The sequence below is a fragment of the Sylvia atricapilla genome, chromosome 7 (assembly GCF_009819655.1).
Source record: "Sylvia atricapilla isolate bSylAtr1 chromosome 7, bSylAtr1.pri, whole genome shotgun sequence".
Taxonomy (NCBI): domain Eukaryota; kingdom Metazoa; phylum Chordata; class Aves; order Passeriformes; family Sylviidae; genus Sylvia; species Sylvia atricapilla.
The window spans coordinates 21,524,743-21,549,019 of record NC_089146.1 but is presented as its reverse complement, the minus strand read 5'-3'; the positions used below and the strand labels follow the sequence as shown (position 1 = coordinate 21,549,019).

The 24,277-nt window shown below is 36.2% G+C and overlaps 2 protein-coding genes across 2 annotated transcripts in view; both read right to left on the bottom strand.

The window, feature by feature from the left end:
• Positions 1 to 1,403: 1,403 nt before the first annotated feature.
• GCG (glucagon) lies at positions 1,404 to 12,536 on the bottom strand. The gene is made up of 7 exons (XM_066323324.1): positions 12,450 to 12,536; positions 8,510 to 8,610; positions 7,965 to 8,126; positions 7,040 to 7,093; positions 5,427 to 5,564; positions 3,147 to 3,290; positions 1,404 to 2,154 (listed from the first exon to the last, which is right to left on the bottom strand). Exons 2-7 carry the CDS (start codon positions 8,605 to 8,607, stop codon positions 2,130 to 2,132), a joined length of 621 nt encoding a protein of 206 aa, XP_066179421.1. The 5' UTR covers positions 8,608 to 8,610; positions 12,450 to 12,536; the 3' UTR covers positions 1,404 to 2,129.
• A 6,758-nt stretch (positions 12,537 to 19,294) lies between these two features.
• Positions 19,295 to 24,277, bottom strand: part of FAP (fibroblast activation protein alpha) — a 37,364-nt gene continuing 32,381 nt past the window's right edge. The window contains exons 23-26 of the mRNA XM_066322886.1: positions 23,346 to 23,410; positions 21,279 to 21,351; positions 20,952 to 21,025; positions 19,295 to 19,616 (exon numbers count right to left, since the gene is read on the bottom strand). Of these exons, the coding sequence (XP_066178983.1) occupies positions 19,515 to 19,616; positions 20,952 to 21,025; positions 21,279 to 21,351; positions 23,346 to 23,410 (314 nt within the window). The 3' untranslated portion in view covers positions 19,295 to 19,514. The remainder of the gene's footprint in view (positions 19,617 to 20,951; positions 21,026 to 21,278; positions 21,352 to 23,345; positions 23,411 to 24,277) is intronic.

The window sequence follows — 24,277 nt, the reverse complement described above, 5'->3', positions numbered from 1 at the left end:
CTGTGTAGTAAAGACAAAGAGATTGTGACCTGTTTCTCCCTATATTTATACTATTCCCTGAATTTCATGTAGCATGTGTGAGAAGTATCCAGGGCATGCCTTATTACTGGTGCCATATGGACTTGCTCTGTAATTTCAGGATATGTAAATCCTGGTCCTGTTGAGCTGAAACATGTGTTTGATATTTCTGATTACAAGCTCAGATTCATCTCAGTTGTGAAGAAAGGGTTACTTTTTATTCAGGCTCTACATTAGGACTTAGAAAATCAGAGGTTAAATGCTTTTGTTGTGTTCCAGACAAGCTGCATAAACTTGAGAAAATAATTTATATCCCTCTGTTCCTAAAGCATATAATTTGTAAAAGTGAGGAAAGCCCAGTATTTTCATAGCTACAAAACCAGCATGAGGAGGGGCTCAAAATCCCTGGTGACAGACACCATGGATTTGTAACTGAGGAATAATGGATTTGTAACTGAGGAATCCTGTCCTTCAGAACACTAAAATATCCTGGACAAAGTGAAATAAAATATTTCAAAGGCAATTGTTCAGTCTGTGGAAACAGAAGAGTTACCGTTTTATCCTGGATCATATATATATACAACTGTATATAACTGATTATTTTTCAGTTCCACTTGGACCCAACCACTGTGTACAAATGCAATTAAATAAACAAATAATATGTATAGATAGCCTCCACCGTTTGGTTTTTTTTTTTTTTTTCCTTTTTCTTATCTCCAGTGATATTTTGGATGCTACAGTTTTATTTTTCTTTTTAGTGCAAGATTCTATTGAGTTTAAATTGTTCAAAGTTGGGATGTCAGAACAGCTTTCTGTTGCTGTCATAAAGCTGATCAAGGTGCCAAATTGGGTATGATCTGTTCTGATCTGAAATTGCAGAATATTCATTCCTGTAGCACTTTGTAAGAATGATCTAATATTTTCCCAGAAATTTTAGGTTATAAGTGGAAGTTTCAGATGCCTTTAAAACATTTATTCCCTTTAAAAAATTTTATTCCTAGCAAAGATTATAGGTACTAATTCTGATTCAACAATGGTCCTATTTCATATCAGCTTCTACCAGATACTTGTTAAAACCATTGGATTTCTCTTAAACCACTTGCCCTTTAAGACATTTTAATATAGATCCCTGGTATATTAAAATAGCAAGGAGAGAAGTCACTGGAAGCAGGAGGTAGCAGCACGTGAAAGTGATTCTCAGAGGAAGAAGGAAGGAAGGAATGAAACACAGATTAGAGGGCATTGGTTTGACTTGGCAATCTTGGAAAATTTGAAGAAGTTCCGGGGCAGTTCCCACACTTATGAAATATTTTGCACTTAACATTTTTACGAAGCTGTCCTCCTGTTCTGAGCCAGAATTTATGCTAATGAAGAATAATTGTCTCTTCAGTCATGTTTCCCCTATAGTTTCATCTTATATGATTTATTTTTCCCCTAAAGATAGTTCAAAGTTCACACAGCTCTTTTCTGGAGAAAATGTGACATTGTAGAGAAAACGTGACAAAACATTGCTGAGTTTGTTTTACCATTCCAAACAAACCACTTCTAAGATCTCAGCGACACTAAAATATTAGAATAAAACGAATTGGGCTGCAAAGAGGAACGTGGCATATACACATGAGCAGTCAACAGAAAAGAAGCTTGAAAAAAATTTATTTAAGGCTATAATTTAATATCCTTAAAGCTTAGCCTTTTTATAACAAAGGTTTTAAGAGGGATATTCACTTCTCAGGCATTTGTAACTGCCAGCCCCTTATGAATAACACATACAATTGGTGATTGAATAATTTGTGTGTAGAAGTAAATTTTTTAGAAAAATAATTTTATCCTAAAATATAAATGGAGTTACTTTAGTCCTAATAAATGGAAAAGATGAAGTTTTTGAACTTTCACAGTCTTAAAGCTGTTAAGAAAACCATCCCTAAGACAACAGGTTTTCCATATATAAACCTTTGGCAACACTAAACTATAGTACAATTATTTCCTGGCATGCAAGGTGACATAGCTTTGTTACACCAAATATAAATGACAGAATACAGATTTCAGAATCTCTTAATAACTGGCAGTTGATGAAATGAAGATCTTCATTTATCCCATTTTATTCTGCATTTTTACTGGTATTCTTCCAAAAGGTCTCTGGGGAAAAAAAAGAAAACAAACAAAAAAACCAAGAGTAATTAGGAAATAGAAGTCTCCTAAGATTTATAAAATATGTGTAAAACATATTTTTTCTGTTTAAGAGCGAACAGATGTTAGTTCCACAGACCTCTCAATGCCTCTCTTTAATAACAGATTGAAAACAATTATTCCTAAAGGAAAAGCATTTCAGTAGTTTCTAATAGATTCTTTTCCTAACTTGTTTGTTTCAATGCTGAACTACAAACATAAAAATAGTAACATGTTAATAAAAACGATTTTAATGGCATCTTCTAAATTTTTTGAGACAATATTTTTTTCAGATTTCCAAAATCAACAAGTCTTTTTGGGTGTTTTAACAATGCAAACGGAATATTCGACATTTTAAAAAATGTGGCCACTCACGTCTTGAGTTGGCATTTAATTATTTATTAAATGCTTTGTTAATTTTGACGAATAATTCGCAAATATTGACCTGTTTGAAGCACTCATTTAGAAAATGCTGCTTTGCCTACATACAGGCAAACTAAAGCAGGGTTCCTGAAGAGTCATGTGGCAGGAACTCAGATTACAGCACTGTTCCCTAATGACCAGCTGCATATTAAGGCAGTGTTTTATATCACAGTCTTTAAAGAATAATCAATTTGGTGTGATTTTACCAATAAATGTTTCTGATTTTATAATGTCCATGCAAAGCAAAGTTTTGTTTTTCAGTAATTTAATAATGATGTTACTTCTGGTAACATTCAGTGGCAAAACTACTTTCAAATTAAATGGGAAATTATTCGAGAGGTTCACCATTGATAAAAATTAAAATAATATTTGGAATGAGTTCCATTTATTGTCCCCTTCTTCTTCATCTGTCTGTAACAAAGTTTGTACCATACCACAGACATATCAATAGCTAAGAGAAAAATTAGTAGTATTTTCCCCAGGTGTGACAAATACATTTTAAACATCAATATACTAAGAATAGTATAAAATTCAGGCACCTTTGGGTAACTTTTGTGTTAATTAGCCATTTTAGGAACTCTTTGGCAGCCATGTCATCAAGGACTTTGTTGATATCACTCGTAAAAGTGCCATCTGCGTGTCTTCGACCCATTTCTTCAGCCACAAGAGCTTTTTCTGGGAAACTTCAAAGGTAAAAAATTATCAGCAATGAGCAGATCAAAACAAACAAACCATTTAAAAGGGCCTTATTACAGGGTTCTAATAGACTGCACATTCCCTGCAATTTTAAGGAGTTAAGGGTGGAGCCTGATCTTATGGCTCAGTGTAGCATGACGCTTGTCAGAACATCTTCTGAGGCATTATTTTCAAAACACACAGCTGTTCTTTCTGGTGAGCCTAAACTCCTCTCTAACAGTTTTGAAAAGCCATACATGCAAAAATATACCTCAGTCTGCAATGTCTGTGCCATGTAGATTAGGGATCAGTACATTTATTAAGATTTGTTATTTAAGGGATACCACTATTAAAACATTACAGTCAAAATTTCATACTTTTTTTCTGGTTTATTTGGACATAAGGCCTATTTATTTACTTAAAACTATATTTCATAAGAATTCTTGCTATTAGTAAGAATTATGAAGAGCAGCAATTTTTTTGAGGGAGCAGGGTATTTGAAATAGCTCACTTAAAGCACCTGTATAAAACCTATGTGCTTGTTTTATGTAAAATCATAGAATGTTGCATTTTGTACTTAGAATCAGATGTTGATTCTTGTTCTATTCTTTTTTGACTGCTGGAAAACCAGTTTATCTAAACCAGAGTTTGATATAGAAAACTTCCCTCTTTTGTTTCATCCCATCAAATATAGGAAGATTTTGATGGGTTTCATTAAGGTGGGCTGATGCTGAAGCACCCTGAGCCCTGGATCCAATGACAGGCAGACTGGTTCATTTCAGGGAAGGCTATATACAAGTTAAACCAAAAAGAGTACTAAATATTGGAAAGCAGGAGGGTTTCTACAATTGTTTGCCCATCTAGGTTTCTAAGTCTAGTTGAGATTGTATTTATCTCAAATGGATACAGAAATACCTATTTCTGCTCATGAAAATAAAACATGACAGAAAAACAAGTGGAAGTCTGAACATAACTAGGAAGGAGAACCAGATTTTCCCTTCTCTGTATGGCTGACCAAATTTATTTAACTTTGGTTTTTGTTCAGGAAATTGGCAATATTTACAAAACTTTTACCTATTTAGTCTTCCTTAACTACAACACGCAATCTTGTCTTACAAATAGTATTTTATTTATTATTATTATTATTATTTTTATGTAATGTGAAAGACTTACATAGTGCTTTACAGCTGGTAGAATATTTATTCAGAGGATGAACTGAAATCCCTGCCCCAAAGAGCTTACAGTCTAAAGGCACAAATAAGTACAGAACAGTTGAAAGGTGGGGAGTGCAGCTGCATGGTGTAGCTCCTAACCATGCAGAGTTGGAAACAGATGAGCAGGAGACTGAAGGCAATGCCATTCTAAGTGTAAGACAATCATGGCAAAAGATGTAAAGTCTTGAGGGAGTGCATGAAGTGGGTAGGACAGAGAAATCTGCAATGAATATGTGGAGAACAAGACAGAAATGAAAGAAATCGTAGGAAGTTAAAACCATTAGTGGAGCACTGTGTCCAGGGAACCGCAAACCATAGCAAAAGAATCAGAGGCATCTTAAAAAGGAAGGTAGATTATGGCAAATGATAGTTATTATGGCAGCAGCAGCTTGGGGAGACTCAGAAGCATGGGAAGAGGAAAAGGAGTTATTAATTACTGCTGGGAATGATCATCAGCACATAGAGTACACCTGATGACATTGGTAAAAATTTAAAATTTTCCAATATTTTCAAAAATTTATTTTTTGAAATATTGCAGAGGAAAAGATGGACTGTTAAAGGAAAAAAAAGAGAAGGCAATTTCAGATGACACTGACTTGAGTAGTCTCAGTGATAATTAAGGAGACTATAAGCAATGGTATGTGAAGAGAAAAGATGGTAGAGGAAGAAAGTGTAGTTTAATTTTAGGTGTGTTAACCTTAAATAAAATTTGAACTTTTAGAGTGTAACAGCATACTGAACAGGTTTTAATCTCTATTTGAACTTAATAATGTAAAGTGGTAGTCAATCATCAACAGAATATCTTCTAATACAAAAGAAAGACATGAAGTACAGCAAGAATGATCAAAAACACATCAAAGTTTCATTAGACATGATTTCTAACCCCGAATGCTAGGCAAAATTTAATAATAGGAATGGATGGATTCTTACTCTCTTCTTCCTCGTCCGTTCACTAACCAAGCGATGAACTCTTTGGCAGCTTGACCTTCCAAGTAAGAGGTGATGTCACTGGTGTAGGTGCCCTCAGCATGTCTCTCAAATTCAGCATGACGCTTGGAGATGGCATTGCTGAAAGAAAAGTACCACAGGAGCAGATTGCATAAGAATTTAAGGTTTTTCTTAACAATCTTTATTGATTTAAATTTCCCACTTGCCAGACCAGCATTTCTATAGGAGAGAGGGGTTCTTTCTGCACCTCAAATTGATCTTGACATGTTTTTTCTTGTTAGGTTTCAGTTCTGAAGGTATTGCCTATACAATGCAATACAGCTTTGTGCAGAGATGCCTGAACTAGTTCTGAACAACTCCCTTCAGGTGTGGAAAGCAATTACAGCTGTATTGGAATAGTCTTTTACTAGACTAAGTATGAGCTGGAAACTGTATTGTCTTATACATGCTTTTTGTTACCCTTTGTTAAATGCTCCCCCTATCTTCACCTACATTATTTCTGAGCCAAACTATTCAGACTTAATTCCTTTCAAATTTACATATTTAGTTGTTATATGAACACCTTTTTAATCATCACTCTGACCAAGTCATAATCTTGGAAAACTTTCAAGCCTGATCAATTCCATCTTACTAAAGACATTATCTTCTCCCACTCTACACCACACTGTGGTTTGTTCTCTGCTATAACACAAAATTACGTTACAGTGGCTCTTGGGACAGCAAACTGCACTGAGAAGTAGACATATTATGGAATATTTTCCATGAATAAATTCCCTAGCATTTTTGTTTCAGAACTTGCTAATTTCTGCCCAAATCTAGCTCTTTCTATTATTTTTTCTTCTTGGGATGTCATCGTTCCTCCTAATTTAGTACCATCTGCACTTTTCATCAGCATGCTAACTAGAGTTGTTTGGAACATTTTTAATGAAATGTTAATTTTTTTTGAGATATGCTGTTTCAATGAAGTGGAAACATTATTACAAATTTGTTATTAATATTAACAATGTGAATGTAAGGATCTTTGTGATCTGGGCTATCCTTTCTTTCAATTTTTCTGACAAGAGAATGTACTAATATAGGTATTTTAGTCTGCTTTGCAAAAACACTTACTCAATTTCTCCTTTATTTATTTAAAAAATCCAATCTCTCTAACCCTTTCCCAAAAGCACAGTCAAGAAACAGAATTCTGGCCTTCAGAAGATCTTGTGTTCTCCTTTCTGTAGTAAGTGGTTTATGTATGTAACATGGCATTGAGTGCTGAGTGCTAAACATTGCATCATATTTAATCACCTCTCTGCAAATTTTCCTGGCCGTCTTCCTTTCGCTAATCCTCTCAATGGTTTTTTTATTCTTCAACATAATGTGGGTTTTGTTTGTTTGTTTGTTTTTCTTCAGCCTTTCTCTATGCCAATTTTTTCTTTTAATGTTATTCTCTACTCTCCTTGATTACTTAAGATCAGGTGTGGAGTAATGTATTTGATTGGTATTTCCTTGATTGTGGTAACATTGCAAAGAACACTAGTTGTTCTCTTTCTTATTTAACGGAAAATGAACTCAAGCTGGTTTCGAATAACAAATTGTGACAAATAGCATACCTTGAGAGCTGGTCAGGGACTTTGTTATTTTCTTTGTCCTCCTGTGCTTGTTGGCTGTAGTGAAATTGCACAATCATTAGATCATTATTAACAGTACACTGCAGAGCCTGCATAAGCTTTTATTGGTCATTATTTAAATATTATGGTAAATGCCCATGACTAATAGAAGGATATTATATTCACTATATTTCAGACATACAAATTTAAATTAGTAACATGAGTAGAAATAGTTCCTTTGTACTTTAAAGACTTCCACAGAGATTTAAAAGCATTACTATAATAGATTTTGGATTCTTTTTGGGCAGATTTTCTCTAGAACACAAGACTGACACACTTGTACATTATTCTTGCTCTCAGCTTGCTAGCTTAAGTTTAATCAAAGTATATTTGAGAAATAACATGCCAACTTATAGTGATGATACTGGTAAATTATCTGGTGGTGAACAAGACTTACACTTCAGCTGCCTATGCACAAATGAAACATCAGGATTAAAGTATATATAGGTAGGAAAGTTTTGTTAAGGCCTAATGGCCCAGAGTTGTATATTATATTTATATATAGTATTTGTGTTGAACGTAATTGATTCACTGAGAAAATCTGCCCCGAAGAGGCTGAGACATGTCGACTTTTTAGGTGGCATATCAGATACTGAACTTTGATTTAGCAAAATCCTTTTGATTGATTTCCATGTTTCTTATTTCTAATAATATATTAATATTTTATTAATGGCTGGACTTGATGATCTTAGAGGTCCATTCCAATCTAAATGATTTTATAATTGTATATATAAATTTTCAAGTACTTTACTTATTTGAGGTTTATCCATGGTCTGTGATGGGAAGCTGATACCAAGAAACTGGATTGGCTAGATTTCTGGCTGTTCCTGTGTGTGGAGATCTGTATCACTGACACCAAAATGCTTACCCATTTCTTTTAGTGCTCATTAACCACTGCACAAAGTCCTGAGCTCGTCTGGTGTCCAGGTACTTGGTGTAATCACTGGTGAATGTGCCTTGTGAGTGACGTTTCACTTCATTCAGCTGTCTAGATTCCTCTATTGGTTCAGAATGGGAAGCTTTGAATGATCTGTGGAAAGTTTAGACCTTGTTAATCAGCAATGGTTGCAGTACAGTCTACAGGTGCATTGATTTTTCTTTTAACAACACCATTTTTTACTCCCACAAAGTGAAAACAGGTGGCATATTGATCAGTAGCTGTCTGGTAAAAGGGATTTGTATAGTAGATTGGACACTGCACAATTACACAGTCTTCTTGGATAAAGAAGGTAACTACTGTTTTAATAACCCAAATTTCTGTGCTAAGCTTTGCAATATTAAAACCCTGTCAATTTCAATGGTAGATCAGATACTGAGGAAAGCTATCTTTAAATCTTAGTATATTTGGTTTCAAAGAGTAAGAAAACAAAGTTCAGGCCAAGTATTTGTAAAAGTTTGGTCTAAAGATTTTACCTTGATTTCTCCTCTGTATCCTGAAGAGGATTTTGCCAGCTGCCTTGAACTATCATTAAAAGGAGACCAGCAACAAAATAAATGCTTTTCATTTTCATTGCCTGTCAAAAGAGAAATAAAGCAAAAAAAGAAAAATATTATGTTTACATATGTCTGAATCAATTACATTGAAAAGAGACATTCTTAGTGCTGAATTAAACTTGAAGACAAAAACAGAGAGCCTTCTAAGATGGGTTTCATGTCCAGTGGTTGACATTTTAGAGCCTTGGAGAGGCATTCAAAAAATGTAGTCTCTGTTCCAGTTTTTTGGCTCTAGTCTGTATTCTAGAATGCAAGGAGAGCTGAAAGCAAGTGCATCCTCACTGTCTTTTGCAATGTGAGGATAAAGGTTCTCTCCTTTTCTCTGTGTTCTGCTCATGGCAAGCAGTAGGTCTGTAATACTGTTCTATTGCAAAACAGTGATGTGACGGATTTTTTTTTTTTTCTCAAATCATTCACTGGAGAAAAAACCAAGTAAACCTTAGTCAAGAATACTGTCACATTAGCAGCTCTCCATCCTTTCTTTCTCACAGAAGTTGCAATTAGTTCACATCAGCAAAATGTCACTGGAAATAATTTCATCATGTACTTGGGCTGATACTTGTGAATTTGAAAAAGCCCTTCTGCTATCCATGGCATTTTCCTGTGGAGGTTTATGATACAGTATGAATAACAAAGGGAGATAGGACACGAGTGCCTTGAAGTAAAGTGGTAGCAAAGTAAGTCCCAGTCACAAAACACCCTCCCCACTAAATGTAATCTGTACCCTACTCCTGTGGCTCCACTGCAGGGGTTACTTACTGGAGCTCAATGATGTATAAAATAAGGCAGTCAGAGTGAAAAAAAAATCTTCTCTCTCATAATGCCTGGTCACAATAGGCTGAATTTAAATTTATATTATGGGCTGGAGGAAGTCTTAGAAATTTATGAGGGAATGTTGTGTAGTGAAGGTGCAGATTACTCCATTTTGAGATTGAGAGTTGGCTCTGCACTGAGCAATGCAAATGAGGCTATATGAGCACCTCTGAAAAGGCAATCTCCTGCATCAAAAATCTTACTGTTGTAGGACTTCTACTCTGTCCCAGAAGTCAGCCCCTTCATAGCAGATTTTTTTTTGAAACCTGTTTCTTCCATCTGTTCTAAAATAACTTATAGTTGGAGATGCAAAGCTTGACTGTTGGCAGGCATTTTACCAATGGTTAGGAAGAATCTATTGGACTGGTACTTTGTGAGGCCTGATTTTTAAGAGAATATTTCTGAATAATATGAATATTTTACTAGAATACCCCAGAATCAGTATCAAAATACTTGAGGCAATCAAAATCTTAATCAAATATTGATCAAACTCAGGAAAATAAATGTGTAACTATAATATTTTCTGATGGATTCTGCTATTAAGTAATGGAGTCAGAGGCCACTACCAGTGTTACTCATTTTTTCATCAGTGTCTGAAGAGTCGTTTCTGCCTTGTGCAATGTCCTGATATATAAGAGTTGACCTCTTCACCTGAACATACCCTGCTATTGTACCAACATATCCCACAGTGGTCATGTAGTCTTATTAAACCACTAACTATAGTAGTGAACCCTGTTTTCACTGTTTCATTTGGAGCTGTAATTTGGTGGTGCAACACTGACATCCAATGTTTATCTCAAGGAATGCATAATTTCACATTTCATAGGCTTCTAACAACAGAACAAAAGCTCTGCCTGTTCTTTGGGAAATGACTCTGTTGTGGTCGTTTCAAAATGGTTTGATTGACCCCTCTGGTAGCTGATATGGCTGTAAAGGAATTAACCTGGACTTGGACACCAGATAAAGTCCGGCTATTAGAGCATACATAAGTAAATTTGCTCTGCTTAATAGTCCTAGTTTACACCTGTCTGTAGCTTTATTAAACAGTGATCCAGATTAGCCCTAAACCCAAGTCACTGAGGTGCAATGAAATATCCAACACCAAAATCTTTTCTTTGATATAAGTTATTAAAAATAATTCAAAGGCACTGTAGTCAGTAAAGAGATATTCAGTGATTTCAGTTTATCTTGGCTCTAACTTTAATGTCTCAGACCTTTAGAACTTTCAGATGTGAATAGTCCCACTGGCTACTTTATTTCTTAAGTATTAAGATTAAAGTTAAATGCATTTTCAGCTGCTTTCTAAAATTTTAAGAATCAAAATTGGGAGATTATTAAAAAGAAATATGTATAAATGCAGTTTTTGAAATTTATAAAATTTTGAAGAATCCTTATTAATAAAATAAGCTTTCCCAAAAACTATTAGCCTTTTTGTCAAACACATTCTTTAAAAAATTAGCATCAGTTTTGTTTTTTCAACATTTAGTATTTGCTATTGGTAAGTCAAACCAGCAGCAGCAGTTCTTGACTAGTTAAACAGTATACAGTTTTAAAAGAAGAAATTGTAATTTTATTCTTGGTAATATAGACAAGTTTTATAGAGAAAAAATATCAGAAAAAAAATAGTATTTTCTTAGTTTATGCTGGCTAATCAATTAATTTCTCGATCAGAAGAAAGGTTTTACTTGCTCTAAGTTATTTAGGTCACCAGTAGGTACTGCTAAAAACCATGGAAACCTATTGTCAAGGTGCAGGAAAACTACAGCTAATCTTACACAGAAAATTTTTATTCCTATGCATATTATACTAATGAAAATATTTTCATTTCTTTCTGATTGAAAATGAAAAATTGAAGACATCTCCGTTTGAACCACCAGGAATATGTAACAAATATACCTCTCAAATCTTGATCAAATATTTATTTGAATATTATTTCCTTGATCGACCTGATTTTTCTAGTTTTCCAATATATTCTACTACAGATGTAGTAGATTTTTTTGTATCTATGTACAGTTATAACTAGCTTAATTTCATTGAGTTTTCAAGAAAAATCTTCAGAAGTCACATTTGTATCTTCTTCCAGTTGAAAAATAGAAATGATGAAGTTGCATAAAAAAAGCAGTAAAAAAGGGAAATAGTTTCATATGAACATACATGAATTAATAAAATAGATTTCTATTGACATGAAACTGTCTGCAAATAACAATAATTTCTAGAAATAAATAATTTACTTTTTCAGGTAGATGTATTTTACATCTAATTTACCTACCATGCTATAATGCCCTGTGGAAAGTTCTGTAAAATCCAACGGTTCTAGTTGGATTTCCAAGGATTTCTATACTAAGGAATTCCGTAGTAGTAAGGAAGACTAAATTAAATTTTATACAATAATAACAATAACTATTGAAAGGCTTTAATTTTGCTTCTGGGCTATAAAATTTCCTTTTTTAATCTTACAGTGCTATGAAAGTAATAGTTGCTTGAGGCAAACTAATCTAAAAGTGGGGCAGTGGAGTTACAGTCTGTAGAGTGAGAGAGTGACAATCTGCCTTGGACAGTTTAAAATCGGGGTCTACATAAAACCACTGAATTTGTTTCCATGCCTCTAACTTAAACCTCATTGATTCATATTTAGGCAGTACCTATAAGGAGTGAATAATTTTTAACTCACATTAATTAAATATCTCTACTACTATCTCTACTAAAGAAGAGAAAAAAGTAAAAATCAATAATTGTGTATCTCATTTAAATTCTTACTACAGTGCTTGTCTTTCACGTTCTTATGGTTAATATTCCTTCTTTCAATTAATTCTGCAACACAGTCTGTTGATTTCCCTTTTTCGAATCATTCTCTGTTGAAGTAATCAATACATCAAAAGATTTACATTATGATGTCATTAACTCCAAATATCAGTGAGTACAACCTCAGAAGAAAACAGCAATTTGCTGAAAGATCTGCACCTCTATTGCAAAGTTTGGGCAACACAATGTAGATAATGCACTCGGCTTTCTCAAATAAATAACTGGTAGTTCATATAAATCTTACCTTATTATACTTTGAAGTGATACGTGGCAGCTGCAGAAAGAGCTACTCTCTCTTCTGCAACTATGGCAAGCCTTGAGGATCCTGAGCTCTGCCTAGCTGCCTCTTTTGCACAGACTTATATATATACTGTTCAGCTCTAGTAAGCATTACAGGAGTGCATCATTGCTGACAGTTTCCTTATTCAACTTAAAAAAAAAAAAGTCATCATATTTGCTATTCATTTCATTTGATAATTTTACAAGCAATTTCACACATTCATTCTGCTTACTTTATGACATCAATGCTAACATGGATTTGCAAAAGGAGTGAGGTAGCAATGTCCAAAGTAGTAAATATCAAACAGAAGGGCATTAACATCACAAACAGTGGACAAAAGGTGCTTAGGATCAAGGCAGCAATTTCTCAAATTTCAGATTTGCCACATTTAACAATTAGAATCCTGATTCTATAGACATCAATGGCATTGTTTTCACATATCAATTTTAAATTGGAGTTTCTAAATCTAACCCATCGTTAAAAATAAGCACAACTTTCCCAAAGCCCTCAAATGATTCTTCAATTCTTCATCCTTGAATCCTTGAATCCTGTGCCAATATAATGAATATGAAGAGATGTGAAGCACTGCAGTGATGGCTACACACTATGCAATGCCTAGCACAGGTGAAATTTTAAAACTGTTTTGATTTGCCTTAGATGTAAAATTCCAAATTTGTAAATGCTACTGTAAGAAAATTCATACTCACTTGAGAATGATATGCCGTTCACTATAAATTGAGTTTCACACAGTGGCCTATAGATTTATGCAAGATAAACCCATTTGCTCACATTTCCGCTTCCTGAAAGTAAAAAAAAAAAAGAAACAAAATATATTTGAGATTTATAGTAGTGTCTGTTCTATGCAAATATTGTTGTTCAATGGAGACAATTTCATAGCTCTGGTAGGGCAGCATTGCCAAAGAAAGCCGCAGTCATCCGTGCGGTGACAACACAAAGACTGAGACAGGTAGGGAAGGTAGTAGGAGGAAGGTTCTGGAATCACAGCAGACATCTCACTGAATGCTAATGGCAGCCTGTGCTCCAGTCTAGAGCACCTCACGGTCTGGTTAGTGGCACTAGGCACATTACAAGAAACCTTATTTCCCCTAACACTGCTCCTTGAAGCCAGCAAAGAATGTGAGACAATTTTCTGCTGACTGACCACAGCCAGATCGGCATAGCCCGTGAGATACAACTGAAGTAGTGTATAAACTTAATAACCATATTAGAGTGGCAAACAAAATTTGCTGGATTCTTCCTGGAGCTGTATCCTAAATACCTGGCTGTGGTACCATGGTCAAGGTTCAGGGAAACATTAAGTCTCACTACGCAGTCCACATCATCAAATTTAGTTTTTGTTAAGTGTAATTTTTCCATGCTATTGCATCAATCTCTGAGATTCGTGGTTTATTTTTTCCCCATTTCTAGTCCTCGGGGTGGGTGACCCGGCGGCTCCCGCGGAGGCGCGTCCTGCAGTACCCGGGCAATGCAGCAGGTGGGGATCAAAGGGCCCTTTCCACCGCTGTTGCACCAGGAGGACAGTCATACGCTTTGCTACAATCATCTCTCTGCACGCTGACTTAAAGACACTTTGGAAAGAGGCAGTACGGAATGTGAGACAATATCCTCTCCTTCAGGAAAGAGACAGCTTTTCTCTTTTTGTTTATCTCAGTTTATTTTCTTGTGTCATATAAAGTTCCTTGTTTACAGTAGGATGATTCCAAACCAAAAACAAACAAACAAAAAAGAGACAGAGCACCTCAGTGCACCTGGTTGGGCAGGTTGTCACAGATCTGTATCATCTAGCAGATCATCTAGCCTCTAGAAGGTGACCAGTTATTTGTTTTTCAAGTGGTACACAGAAAATAAAATATACAGGAACTATGTAAACTGCCATCAGGAACCATGCAACCCTCAGTTACCATAACTGAGTCTACAATATATATTTTAGGAGCACAGTAAACAAGAGTTTCCAAACAAAGGCAGAAAATTCTATCAGGTGTATGAGACATGCACATATACTCAGTTTTGTTCCTCTCACATTTTAAAACACACCAGTTCGTTGGTACCTCTTGGCAAAAATCAAGGGCAACTTCACTGTCCTCTCTCTATATCATTGTTCTCAAATGAGACAATACTTTGAGTCAGACTAAGAGACAGAAGCTGAAAGTGGCCTGTCTTTGGGGAATTTTCATGTTTCTCATGATTCAACTGGAGTGGTTGTGTTCACTGTATCTGGAATTTATCAAAGTTTCCTACATCATCATCTGATTAAAATTGTCAAGATTTGAACATCTTTATGTTTTATCCTAATTTTTATGAATTAAGAACTTGCTGGCTTTTGACAGTAAGAAGTAAAAAAAATACTAATCAAATGCTTTCAAACAATGACCTCCTCAAATTCTTCTCTGTATTTCTTCATTACATATTTATTACTATTGTATTATTATCCATTACATGTCTAAAGGGAGGAGGATGTATCTTGGGGTATGACTACAGGCCCACACCCTTTACTTTCTTATATTATACAGAAAGCATTCTCTCCTAACAGTGTCAGCTGTGAGTTCAGGGGGCTCTGCAGCCCCTTTTGTTTTGCTGTCTTTGTTACACGATAATCACAAATAGCATTCCACTTTTGAAAATGGGAACCAATATAGGAGGAACATATATGTAAACACATGCACACACGAAACACCATGTTACACCCCTAAACGTGTGCTTGTACAGAACACACACACTGTGTGCTCATGTATGTGTACATGGCCACCCTTTGGGGAGCAAGAATGGCTTTCTGAAAGGAGGGTTAGTTTGAGGTCTCTGGGCCTTTCTACAGCATGCAGCTCCATGCTTCTGCCAGGGGTGCTGAGCAGTTTGTACCTTGGGAGTCACAGTCATTGTCACTGTGCTGTGGCCCACACTGTCTACTCACATAAGTTGGAATCGCTCCACTGCAAGTCAATGGAGCTGCATCAATTTGCGCAAGTAGAAGAGCTGGCCAAATATGTACTAGTTATTTTACATTCTGAGAAGACAATGTTCATAATTGAAAGTAATACCAAATGCTCTTAGCAAATACTATGAATTATTCAGATTAAATATAGAGACTTCAAATGACTCTATAAAATGTTCTAAACAGCTGTGCCTTGTAATTGGAACTGACTGGCAAACTGGGAAGTATTGAATGCAGTCTGAATTGGACTTGATATCTGACAAAAATGAATATAACACTAATCATATTCTAGAACCTGACTGGTTTTCTCCTAAATTTCTCTTCAGACCTTTTCTTCCTTGCAGCTGTAGTAATCCTATGTGAAACAAGTCATGTAGGTCTGCGTTTGAAGTATAAGGATTGCAGGTTCTTTCATGCGCACAGCTCACACAGCATGAATAAGGTAGATGATGAAAACAGGTTTGGAGTGGAATCAGTGACTTTCTACCATTTATGTACACTTCAGCTCCTAGAATACAGCGATTTTTACTTTTCAGCTCTAGTTTTAATTTGTAATACCTAGAAAGGGTTCATAGTGGAAAGTGACATGTAAAAAATGGTATTTGTGTCTATTTATCAAGGGCCTGCCTGCCTAATTCAGAACAACTGCCTCCTACCTTCAGGGGCTTGGATAACTTGTTTATATGACAGGTAGTTGAAGACTCATCTTTCATTGTCTGAAGTTGTATGTTTGAGTATCTGAAGTGTGAGAATGTTATCCAAAGGAGAAAAGAATAGAAAGTGCTCAGCATTGTTTGAAAAACAGATCCTCAAAAACATTTGAAAGTAGGAAGCAAAACTTAGAGGACATTCATTCTTGTCGTAAAAGCTTAGCTTAATTCAAATTGTGCCCTAGTGTTGGCTCTTACACACCATATTCCACATTTGCAGTATAGTTATATATACTTTTTATTCACATACTTTGTTAGCTTCGCCTTGATACCTCAGCGCAAGCCCTTTCAACTTGAACAATTGAAGATCTGTTACAAAAGAATCTATTCTGTAGCCTCTTAAGGCTCTTCTCTCTGATTGAAGTGGAATGGGGCAAATAACTGTCCAGTGAATGGTTGGAGTAATGCTTGTAATATGGATTCGGTTGGTAGGCAATGTAGAATGGAACATGTTCTCTTTCTAGAGAAAAAAAAAGCTTGGGAGAATCTCATTACCATAAATAAATATCTGAAGGGATGATCTCTTCTGAAGAAGACTGAGACAGCCTCTTTTCAGTGGTGCCCAATGACAGAATGAGAGGCAACCAGCACAAACTGAAACAGAATGTCCTGTCTGTGCATAAGGAAGCACTTTTTTTACTATGAGGGTGACCAAACACTGGCAGCAGTGGCCCAGGGAGGTTGTAGCATGTCCAGATGGCTTTTAGATATTCAAAAACCATCTGGACAAAGTCCTGGGCTATAGGATGTAGATAGCCCTGTGTGAACATGGAAGTGGGATAAGCAGACCTCCAAAGTTCCTTTCCAGCCTCAACTGTTCTGTGACTCTGTTATAGCACGAGGGTAGGTTTGCAGTGCTCTGCACCATTTCTCGTGATTGACTGTGATATTACCTGCTATAAGCACAGGCCAGCCAGCAATCTGATGTTGATGTATTTTTAAGAGGTTTTTTTTGACACTCACAGCATCCCAGGACATTTTCTCCCAGGTCATCAAAACACATGGTTGCTTTATCATAAAGCTTTCAGGTTCGACATTATTCCAGCAATTCATTGCAAATGTCACACTCTGCTGGAGACATATTCCCGTTCTTTGGCAAGGACACTGTGTAAGGCAGAGACATTAACACCATGAAAAACAATGAAGGAAAAATATTGGCAGCAACTGCAATTATTTTTTAAAAAAAATATTTCCCCACAACTGCTCCTACAAGCCAAAGTAGATGGTGAACAGTTTGGAAGATGTGTACTTTGATTGCCTCAGGAAACAAACAGACCTCAGGGCAGATTAATAGTGCTAATATTATTAACATTAGAAATAGCTAATCCACCCCTTGAGAAAGACGTATCTTCTGTTATTTTATTTGTGAGATTTTTCTGAAATGTCCCTTATTTCAAATACTTCCAAAAGCTTCAGACAACAGAACTGTGGGTAGGGTGTAAACAGCACATTTCATCATTTTGTTACTGTACTGACAAAGGGCTAATCTATATGCCCAAATTTCCAGAACTTAGAGGATTTTCAAAAGAATAAATAACATAAAGCTGCAGAAATTGAACCTACTATACCTCACTATATTGACATTTATCTGAGATTGATATCATGCTTTTTTGGAAATGACTCTAGGTTCTCATTGACATATTCAGGTATCTTAAACCTTTAAGCATCTCAGATAAGAGCTTAATTTTTCTCTCTTTCACCACCACATTGCAATGATTTCTAAGGTGTTGCATCAATATAACAAATTGAGAGTTAAATCTCAGTATTTCAACTGAATTGTATTCCTTATTTGTAAGATAACCACATTTCTGAGACTACTGTTGTGTGCAGCAAATGCACATAGGACCATATAATCAACATCTAATTAGGCCCACTTCATGTTATATTTGCTTAATGTTAACTTTCTTACAGCTATAATTTTTTCCTTTAGCCATTATAGCAGTTGAATTTTAATTACATTACCAACAAAAAGCTCATTAACGTCACGTAATTGGCAGCGTTTCCAAAAAAACCTGAACTAATTGAGTATTTTCTGAAGAGTTCCCATCAAAGTATAATTTAACCATTACAAACAGCTTGGCAACTACATTTACATAAAGATGTATCTAAGGAATGTTCTCATGTGTGGAAAATCAGATTTGATATTGCCATTAACAAACGAAGGAAGCTGTTACATAGCAAATCACTTCCACATTTTAATTATTTTGGCCAAACCCCATGTTTTTGTCAAGAAAGTCAAATGAAACCCTTTGCTTTTCCATGCAGAAGTAGCAACTGGTCTCTGACTGCGAGTTATGAAGCAGCTTGCTTTGTGGGAAAGCAACACAATCTATTTCAGGTTATTTTGTACTCTCAACAGCTAATAGCAGCGATTGTATCAGAAAGACCATGGTTCTAATGTAGTAGACTAATTCAGAATTTTGCAAACACATGACCAAGGAATTGTTTAATCCAGAATGGATCTTTTGCCAATTATCTTGTTAATATTCTTATATTATGACAGGACTGATTTAATTACTAATGAAAAGAAGCAAGCATTCCAGTCATTATTAGCTTCCAGCATTTTCTAAAGACTCCTTGAAATAGTGTCACTAGAAACAAAGCAGAGAAGGCTTGCACAATCCTTTGATCCTTCCCCTCCAGTCTGCGATGAACGACACTGAGATCAATTTGAATGCTGAGGTGATGATTAGAAATTAAAAACAGGTCAGTATGGCTCACATACTCTGATTACAGATGAAAAACCCACTGATTTATGATAGTTATCATGGGTGTCTGCTTTCATGTTTAAACCTGAACACTGAGAGTTTTGCAGAAGGTTTCAAGCAGTTTTGCAAGGTTTCAAATAAGAGTTGAATAAAATTTGAACACATTCAGTACTCTCAATAAATACCCAAACTTCAGTGTTAAATATTGTGTGTTCCTATCTCTTCTTGGATTCTTTACAAAAAGTTAGAAATAAATTTTGAGAAACTGGTTCTTGTTAGGATGCTAATTAGGTGCTTGCACTGCTTCCTTTGTCCTTTCCCATTTTACAGTTCTAGTTAACAAATGCAGTCATAGCAATCTGATAGTGTGCTTTTGCAATGAAACACCTTTCTTGGACTGCAGAATGTAAGCTTAAGCAAGTCAGCAATAGATGCACAAGACCTTTTACATTCTGATTTTATTTTTTCTGTCAAATGTGTCAAAACATTTGTTACCATAACATATGCTAATATACAGTATCAAAAGTGGATGTAAACATCAAGTTTAAAATTTCAGAGTTCCTGTGATCAATTCACCTGAAAACTATACAACTTGGGCACTGCTGTCATTTCATTCTCCCAGAGATGTCTCAGGTGCCTTAGCATGCTCTGAGTAGCCTACTTATTCTGACAAAGAAAAACACTGTTTGAGGAAGTGTGTCATATGTGTGTAGAGATGCTTGCTGGAAAGGCCTGGAATTCCATGGTTCTGATCAGTATACCACTGAAAGAAAAAAGCAAAAACAAAACATAAACCCTTTATGTTATGTTTTCAATTCTGCAAAAGTTAAACAATGCAAAAGATGTGTTTTATTGCTATACATAAGAAAGTGGATGGCTCAAAAAAATAGGAACTTGATAATATTTTTTTTCATCAGTTCCCAATATATTATTGCTCTTGCTGAAAAAAGTTTCTAAGCCTTCTGTTATTTAAGAGTAAGCATTACTGCCTCAGTACTTAGAGGTCAGTTGTGTCAAGTCAGGCAAAAGCGCCTTGAGATGCCATTAGGGGTGAAATCCCTTTGACCTGCTGCATGGCCTGGGCAACAGGGGTAAGAGACTTGCTTAGGCATAAGCATGGGGCTCTAACCAACAAAATTTCAGCTAGATGTTGTTTGAGTTCTATTCAAAATGTCTTGCATTACAGCAGGGCCATGAACCTTGTGAGTGGTGTACTGGAAATAAAGCACACATATGAATTATGCTAACTCAGACATATCTGCCATTCCACTGTAGCTGAACCAGAATGGCGACAACTGCATACAGAATTCCAGATACTTAAGATATCACCCAGATTTGCTAAAGATCAGCAAAGGAGGCAGAAACTGTGTAATACACAAAAGGGCCTACAAACCCCCTGTCATCCCTTTTTGTGGAGTTCATAGCCCTGTGAAGCCAGACTCAGGCAAAAGGCCAGTATGTTTGATAGCAGTCAAACACTTTGGTTATTAGCCCTGAGAAAATGGTTTGGAAGCAGAGGTTAGCAAATAGATCAGATCTACATTTCCCTTGTTTACTTCTCCTTTATATCCTGCAATCTCTTGCCTGTGTGTTTCTCTCTTGTAGCTGCTTTTCCATGCAATTTTTTCAGAGAACATTTTTTTTGCTGATTCTTCTGAAAAAACCACCGTTTTTGCTTGATTCACTTTGTGCCTGTGGCAGGCAAGTCCATTTCAAGATAGAATCTACCACAACCAATGACAATTTGTCCCCAGAACTCAGGTGTTTCCTCTTTCTCTTTTACCAGGTGTCAGAAACACTCATAAGGAGGCTGGATTCTTATTCCTCTCCCCGGCTTGTTGTAAAAGCCTCCAAGTTATTCTTGACAAGAGGAAACTCCTGCTAGCATCCAAAGGGCAAGGGAAAAAAAAGAGCAGGCAAATCATTTGGGGAAGAAATTGAGGAGTTGTTTATGAAGAATAACAAATGCACTAGCAATTGCCAAATTTTGAAGCATATTCAGTTGAACAGGGTTGTTAAAAACACTGCCAAATGTCAGATGAGCTTATTGATAAAGTTATGAATCGCTTTTCAAAATTAAAAATAGTCTATTATTTACCATTGCCTGGAAATCCACCTGTGCATTAACCAGAGCTTTTGCAATTTGTGCTGAGTTCTGAAAATGTACATTATCTAAAAAGAAAAAAAAGATTGTCTGTTGAAACGTGTTAATACCACAAAGCATAAAGTTATAGTGCATTTAGCTGTGTCCACTAATTATCAAGTGATACAGTTGACATTACTAAGAACAAGTAAGCATCTTATGATAGGTCATATGGAAATCTACCAAAGATCTAAGTCCTGACCCAATCAAAGATAGATGCTTAATGTTTTTCAAACAAAGTGATTCTGGCTCTGTGTTTGTTCTGCCATTTGCAAACCTCACCATCTGCTGTTCCATGGATGAGAAGATACTCTACGTTTTGGAAATTCTTTGCTCTTGCCATCACAGTTGAATTCTGTTGAGAGGAAAAAAGAACAGTTCAGCAACTTCAATTTAAACCACTTATTTATAGTGCTGAAAGGCTTTCATTACCTAGTAGAAAAGCAATCAAACAGTTGAACTGATATGACAGCAGTGATTTCATATCAATTTGAGACTACAATAGAAACTATGTATATGGCTGTATGTATATATAAATGTGTATATATATATATATATATACATACATACATATATATATATATATATATATACACACACATCAGTCTCTACAGAGAGATCTGAACAATCTGGATCAATGACCCAAAGCCTGAGCTTCAACAAGGCAAAGTGCTTTGTCCTGCTCTTGGGTCACAACCACCCCTCTGAAGCACAAAAGGCCATGTGGAAGGGTGGCTGGAAAGCTCTCTAGTAGAAAAGGACCTGTGGGTATGGGTTGACAGCAGCTGGAGATGAGCCAGTGCATGCCCAGGTGGCCAAGAAGGCCTGAGCCATCCTAGCCTGTACCAAAAGTAGTGTGGCTGGCAAGACCAGAGAAGTGATCATCCCTCTGTACTGGCCACTAGTGAGGCCACGCCTCAAATCTTGTGTTCAGTTTTGGGCCCAAGAAAGGCATTGAGGTGCTGGAATGTATCCTGAGAACGGCAACAGAGCTGGGTAGAGTCTGAAGAGTGATTCCTCTGAGGAATGGCTGAGGATGTTTAGCCAGAGAGAAGAGGAAGCTCAGGAGAGACCTTAACATTCTCTATGACACCTTGAAACTATGCTTTAGCCAGGTGGGGATTGGCCTCTTGTCCCTGACAGTGATCAACTGGACAAGAGGAAATGGCCTCAAATTGTGCCAGAGGAGGTTTAGACTGGATATGAGGAAACATTTCTTCATGGAAAGGGTTGTCAGGCATTGGAACAAACTTCTCAGGGCAGTGATTGAGTCACCATCTGGGAAAGTGTTTAGAGGACGTGTAGATGTGGCACTTGGGGACCTGGTTTAGTGGTGTACTTGGCAGTTTAAAGTTAATGGCTGGACCTGATGATCTCAGAAGTCTTTTCCAAACTAAATGATTCTGTGCATCTGTGATCTGTGACTTCGGCTTCAGGACAGGAATACCTATAAATAAACACTGGGTTTTTTTCTTACATTATTTGCATGTGTTCTGAAAAGCACTAGCAGGAGAAAAAGTATTAATCTGTGCCATATTGATGATATCTGCCCGTGAAAGATCCCTGTGCAAGCTTGGCTTGCAGCAGGTAGCTTTCTGTGCTATCACAAATGTCTCTACACTCAGAAACAGATTTGATATTTAGTGTCTTTTCTAGGGGCCAATTCATACAAAGAACAGCACCAGTCATGTCATTCCCAGAATGCTCTAATTCCTGGCTACCCAGACAGCTTTACCAGGCCTGTTTGGTATTGAGCATTTCTGTTCTTTGAGTTGGGATGGAAATATGTACTGAGAACACGATCCAAATCTTTAACAGGAGTTAAAGTTCTTTGGATGTTAATTCAGGCCTCTCCGTATCCAGTGCTGGTGTGTGTGTGCTGCTAGAGGAAACTACAGACTTCCTATCAATGTGAAGAAAAGAATGGCAACCTGTTCTAGGTAGGGGAAGCTTCTCTGATCATTTAGTATGCTTAATATCTTATCATCAGAGGGCTAAATTTGTGTGAAGCAGTTTGCATATACAGCTTAACACTACCAACCAAAACTTCATCAATATAAAAATTTTAATCTCTCTCCTTTGAGTTCTTTTCTAGGCTAATGGTTTGCACTGGCAGAATAGTCTGAATTGTCCAAGTAGAGAAAATAAGGATTTCCATTTAGCATTTTTGGGATTTATAAATACAAACCCACAGTTAATTTTGTAGATAAGAATTTCACGGCAGTAGTTTTGCTACAAAAGAATTGTACCGTGAGAGCTGGTGGGCCACTTTCTTTCTTCACACTTCCACTTATCCATGGAAGTGTGATTGAAATTTAAGGCAGATCAACAAAAAAACAGATTTCTCACCTTATAGTGGTCAAGATTATCGGACTTGACAGGAAGGCCCATAAATCGTTCTGTGTAGATTGATGCTGAAATCAAAGAAGAAAAAAGCTATAGATAAAGAGAGTGAACATATTTTGTGGCTTCAGTGACACATAGGAAATTAAATTATGTTTAACTGTGTCTGTTCTTGGTTTCCTCGTGACACACCAAATTTAAACATATTTTAAAAATCAACTATGAAGTCTAATTATTTAGTGTTCTAAAAAATATCTTTGCAGAAATAGTGGTTTTATACTCATCTAGGGTTTTTGGATAAAGGTAATTAATTGATAATGCTTTATGATGTTGGGTTGGACTCCAGAAGTCAGTTGAATTAGGAAATGAGCCAATAAAGGTGCATGGTGGAAAGATGACACAGACTAATTTTGACACCTTTAAAAAAGGAGCTGAGGATTTGCATGTGTATTAACAGTAAATCTGGATATGTATGTTGTCCTTTTCCTACTGAATGTATATATGCAGCAACTAGAGGGAGCAGGAAAGGATGCAGGCATGAACTGAAAAGGTGGCCCATTGCTTTTCAGGTCTCTGTTCAATTGCCTTTCCTAACTACAACAAAGTCTGGTAACACATTTGACAAAATAAATGTGAATAACTGAACAGTATCCATCACCAAGAAATCAGTAGAAACATCTTTCTTTGAGCTGCCTCAGTATTTGTACTTTAACTAGGAGCTGTTATGAAAATTTATGGAAAACTGACACAGCAGCTGCTACTACCAGAAGATTACTTTCTTCATGACCTTGCCTTGAAAGAGTAACTGACACATATTGAGCAGTCAAGCTGCAGTATTACAAGGACTTTATTTATTTAAGAGAGTCAGAGCTTTCTGACAAAGAACTGCTGTAATCTTTCCCTCTCAGAGGACAGGTGATGGGCATTGTAATTGTTAA

Excerpts from the sequence above, each read along its gene's own strand:
- GCG (XM_066323324.1), bottom strand. The coding sequence starts at position 8,607 with ATGAAAATGAAAAGCATTTATTTTGTTGCTGGTCTCCTTTTAATGATA. Across the intron at positions 8,127-8,509 it reads GATACAGAGGAGAAATCAAG|ATCATTCAAAGCTTCCCATT; the intron begins GTAAAATCTTTA and ends AACTTTCCACAG. Across the intron at positions 7,094-7,964 it reads ATGAGCACTAAAAGAAATGG|CCAACAAGCACAGGAGGACA; the intron begins GTAAGCATTTTG and ends ATTTCACTACAG.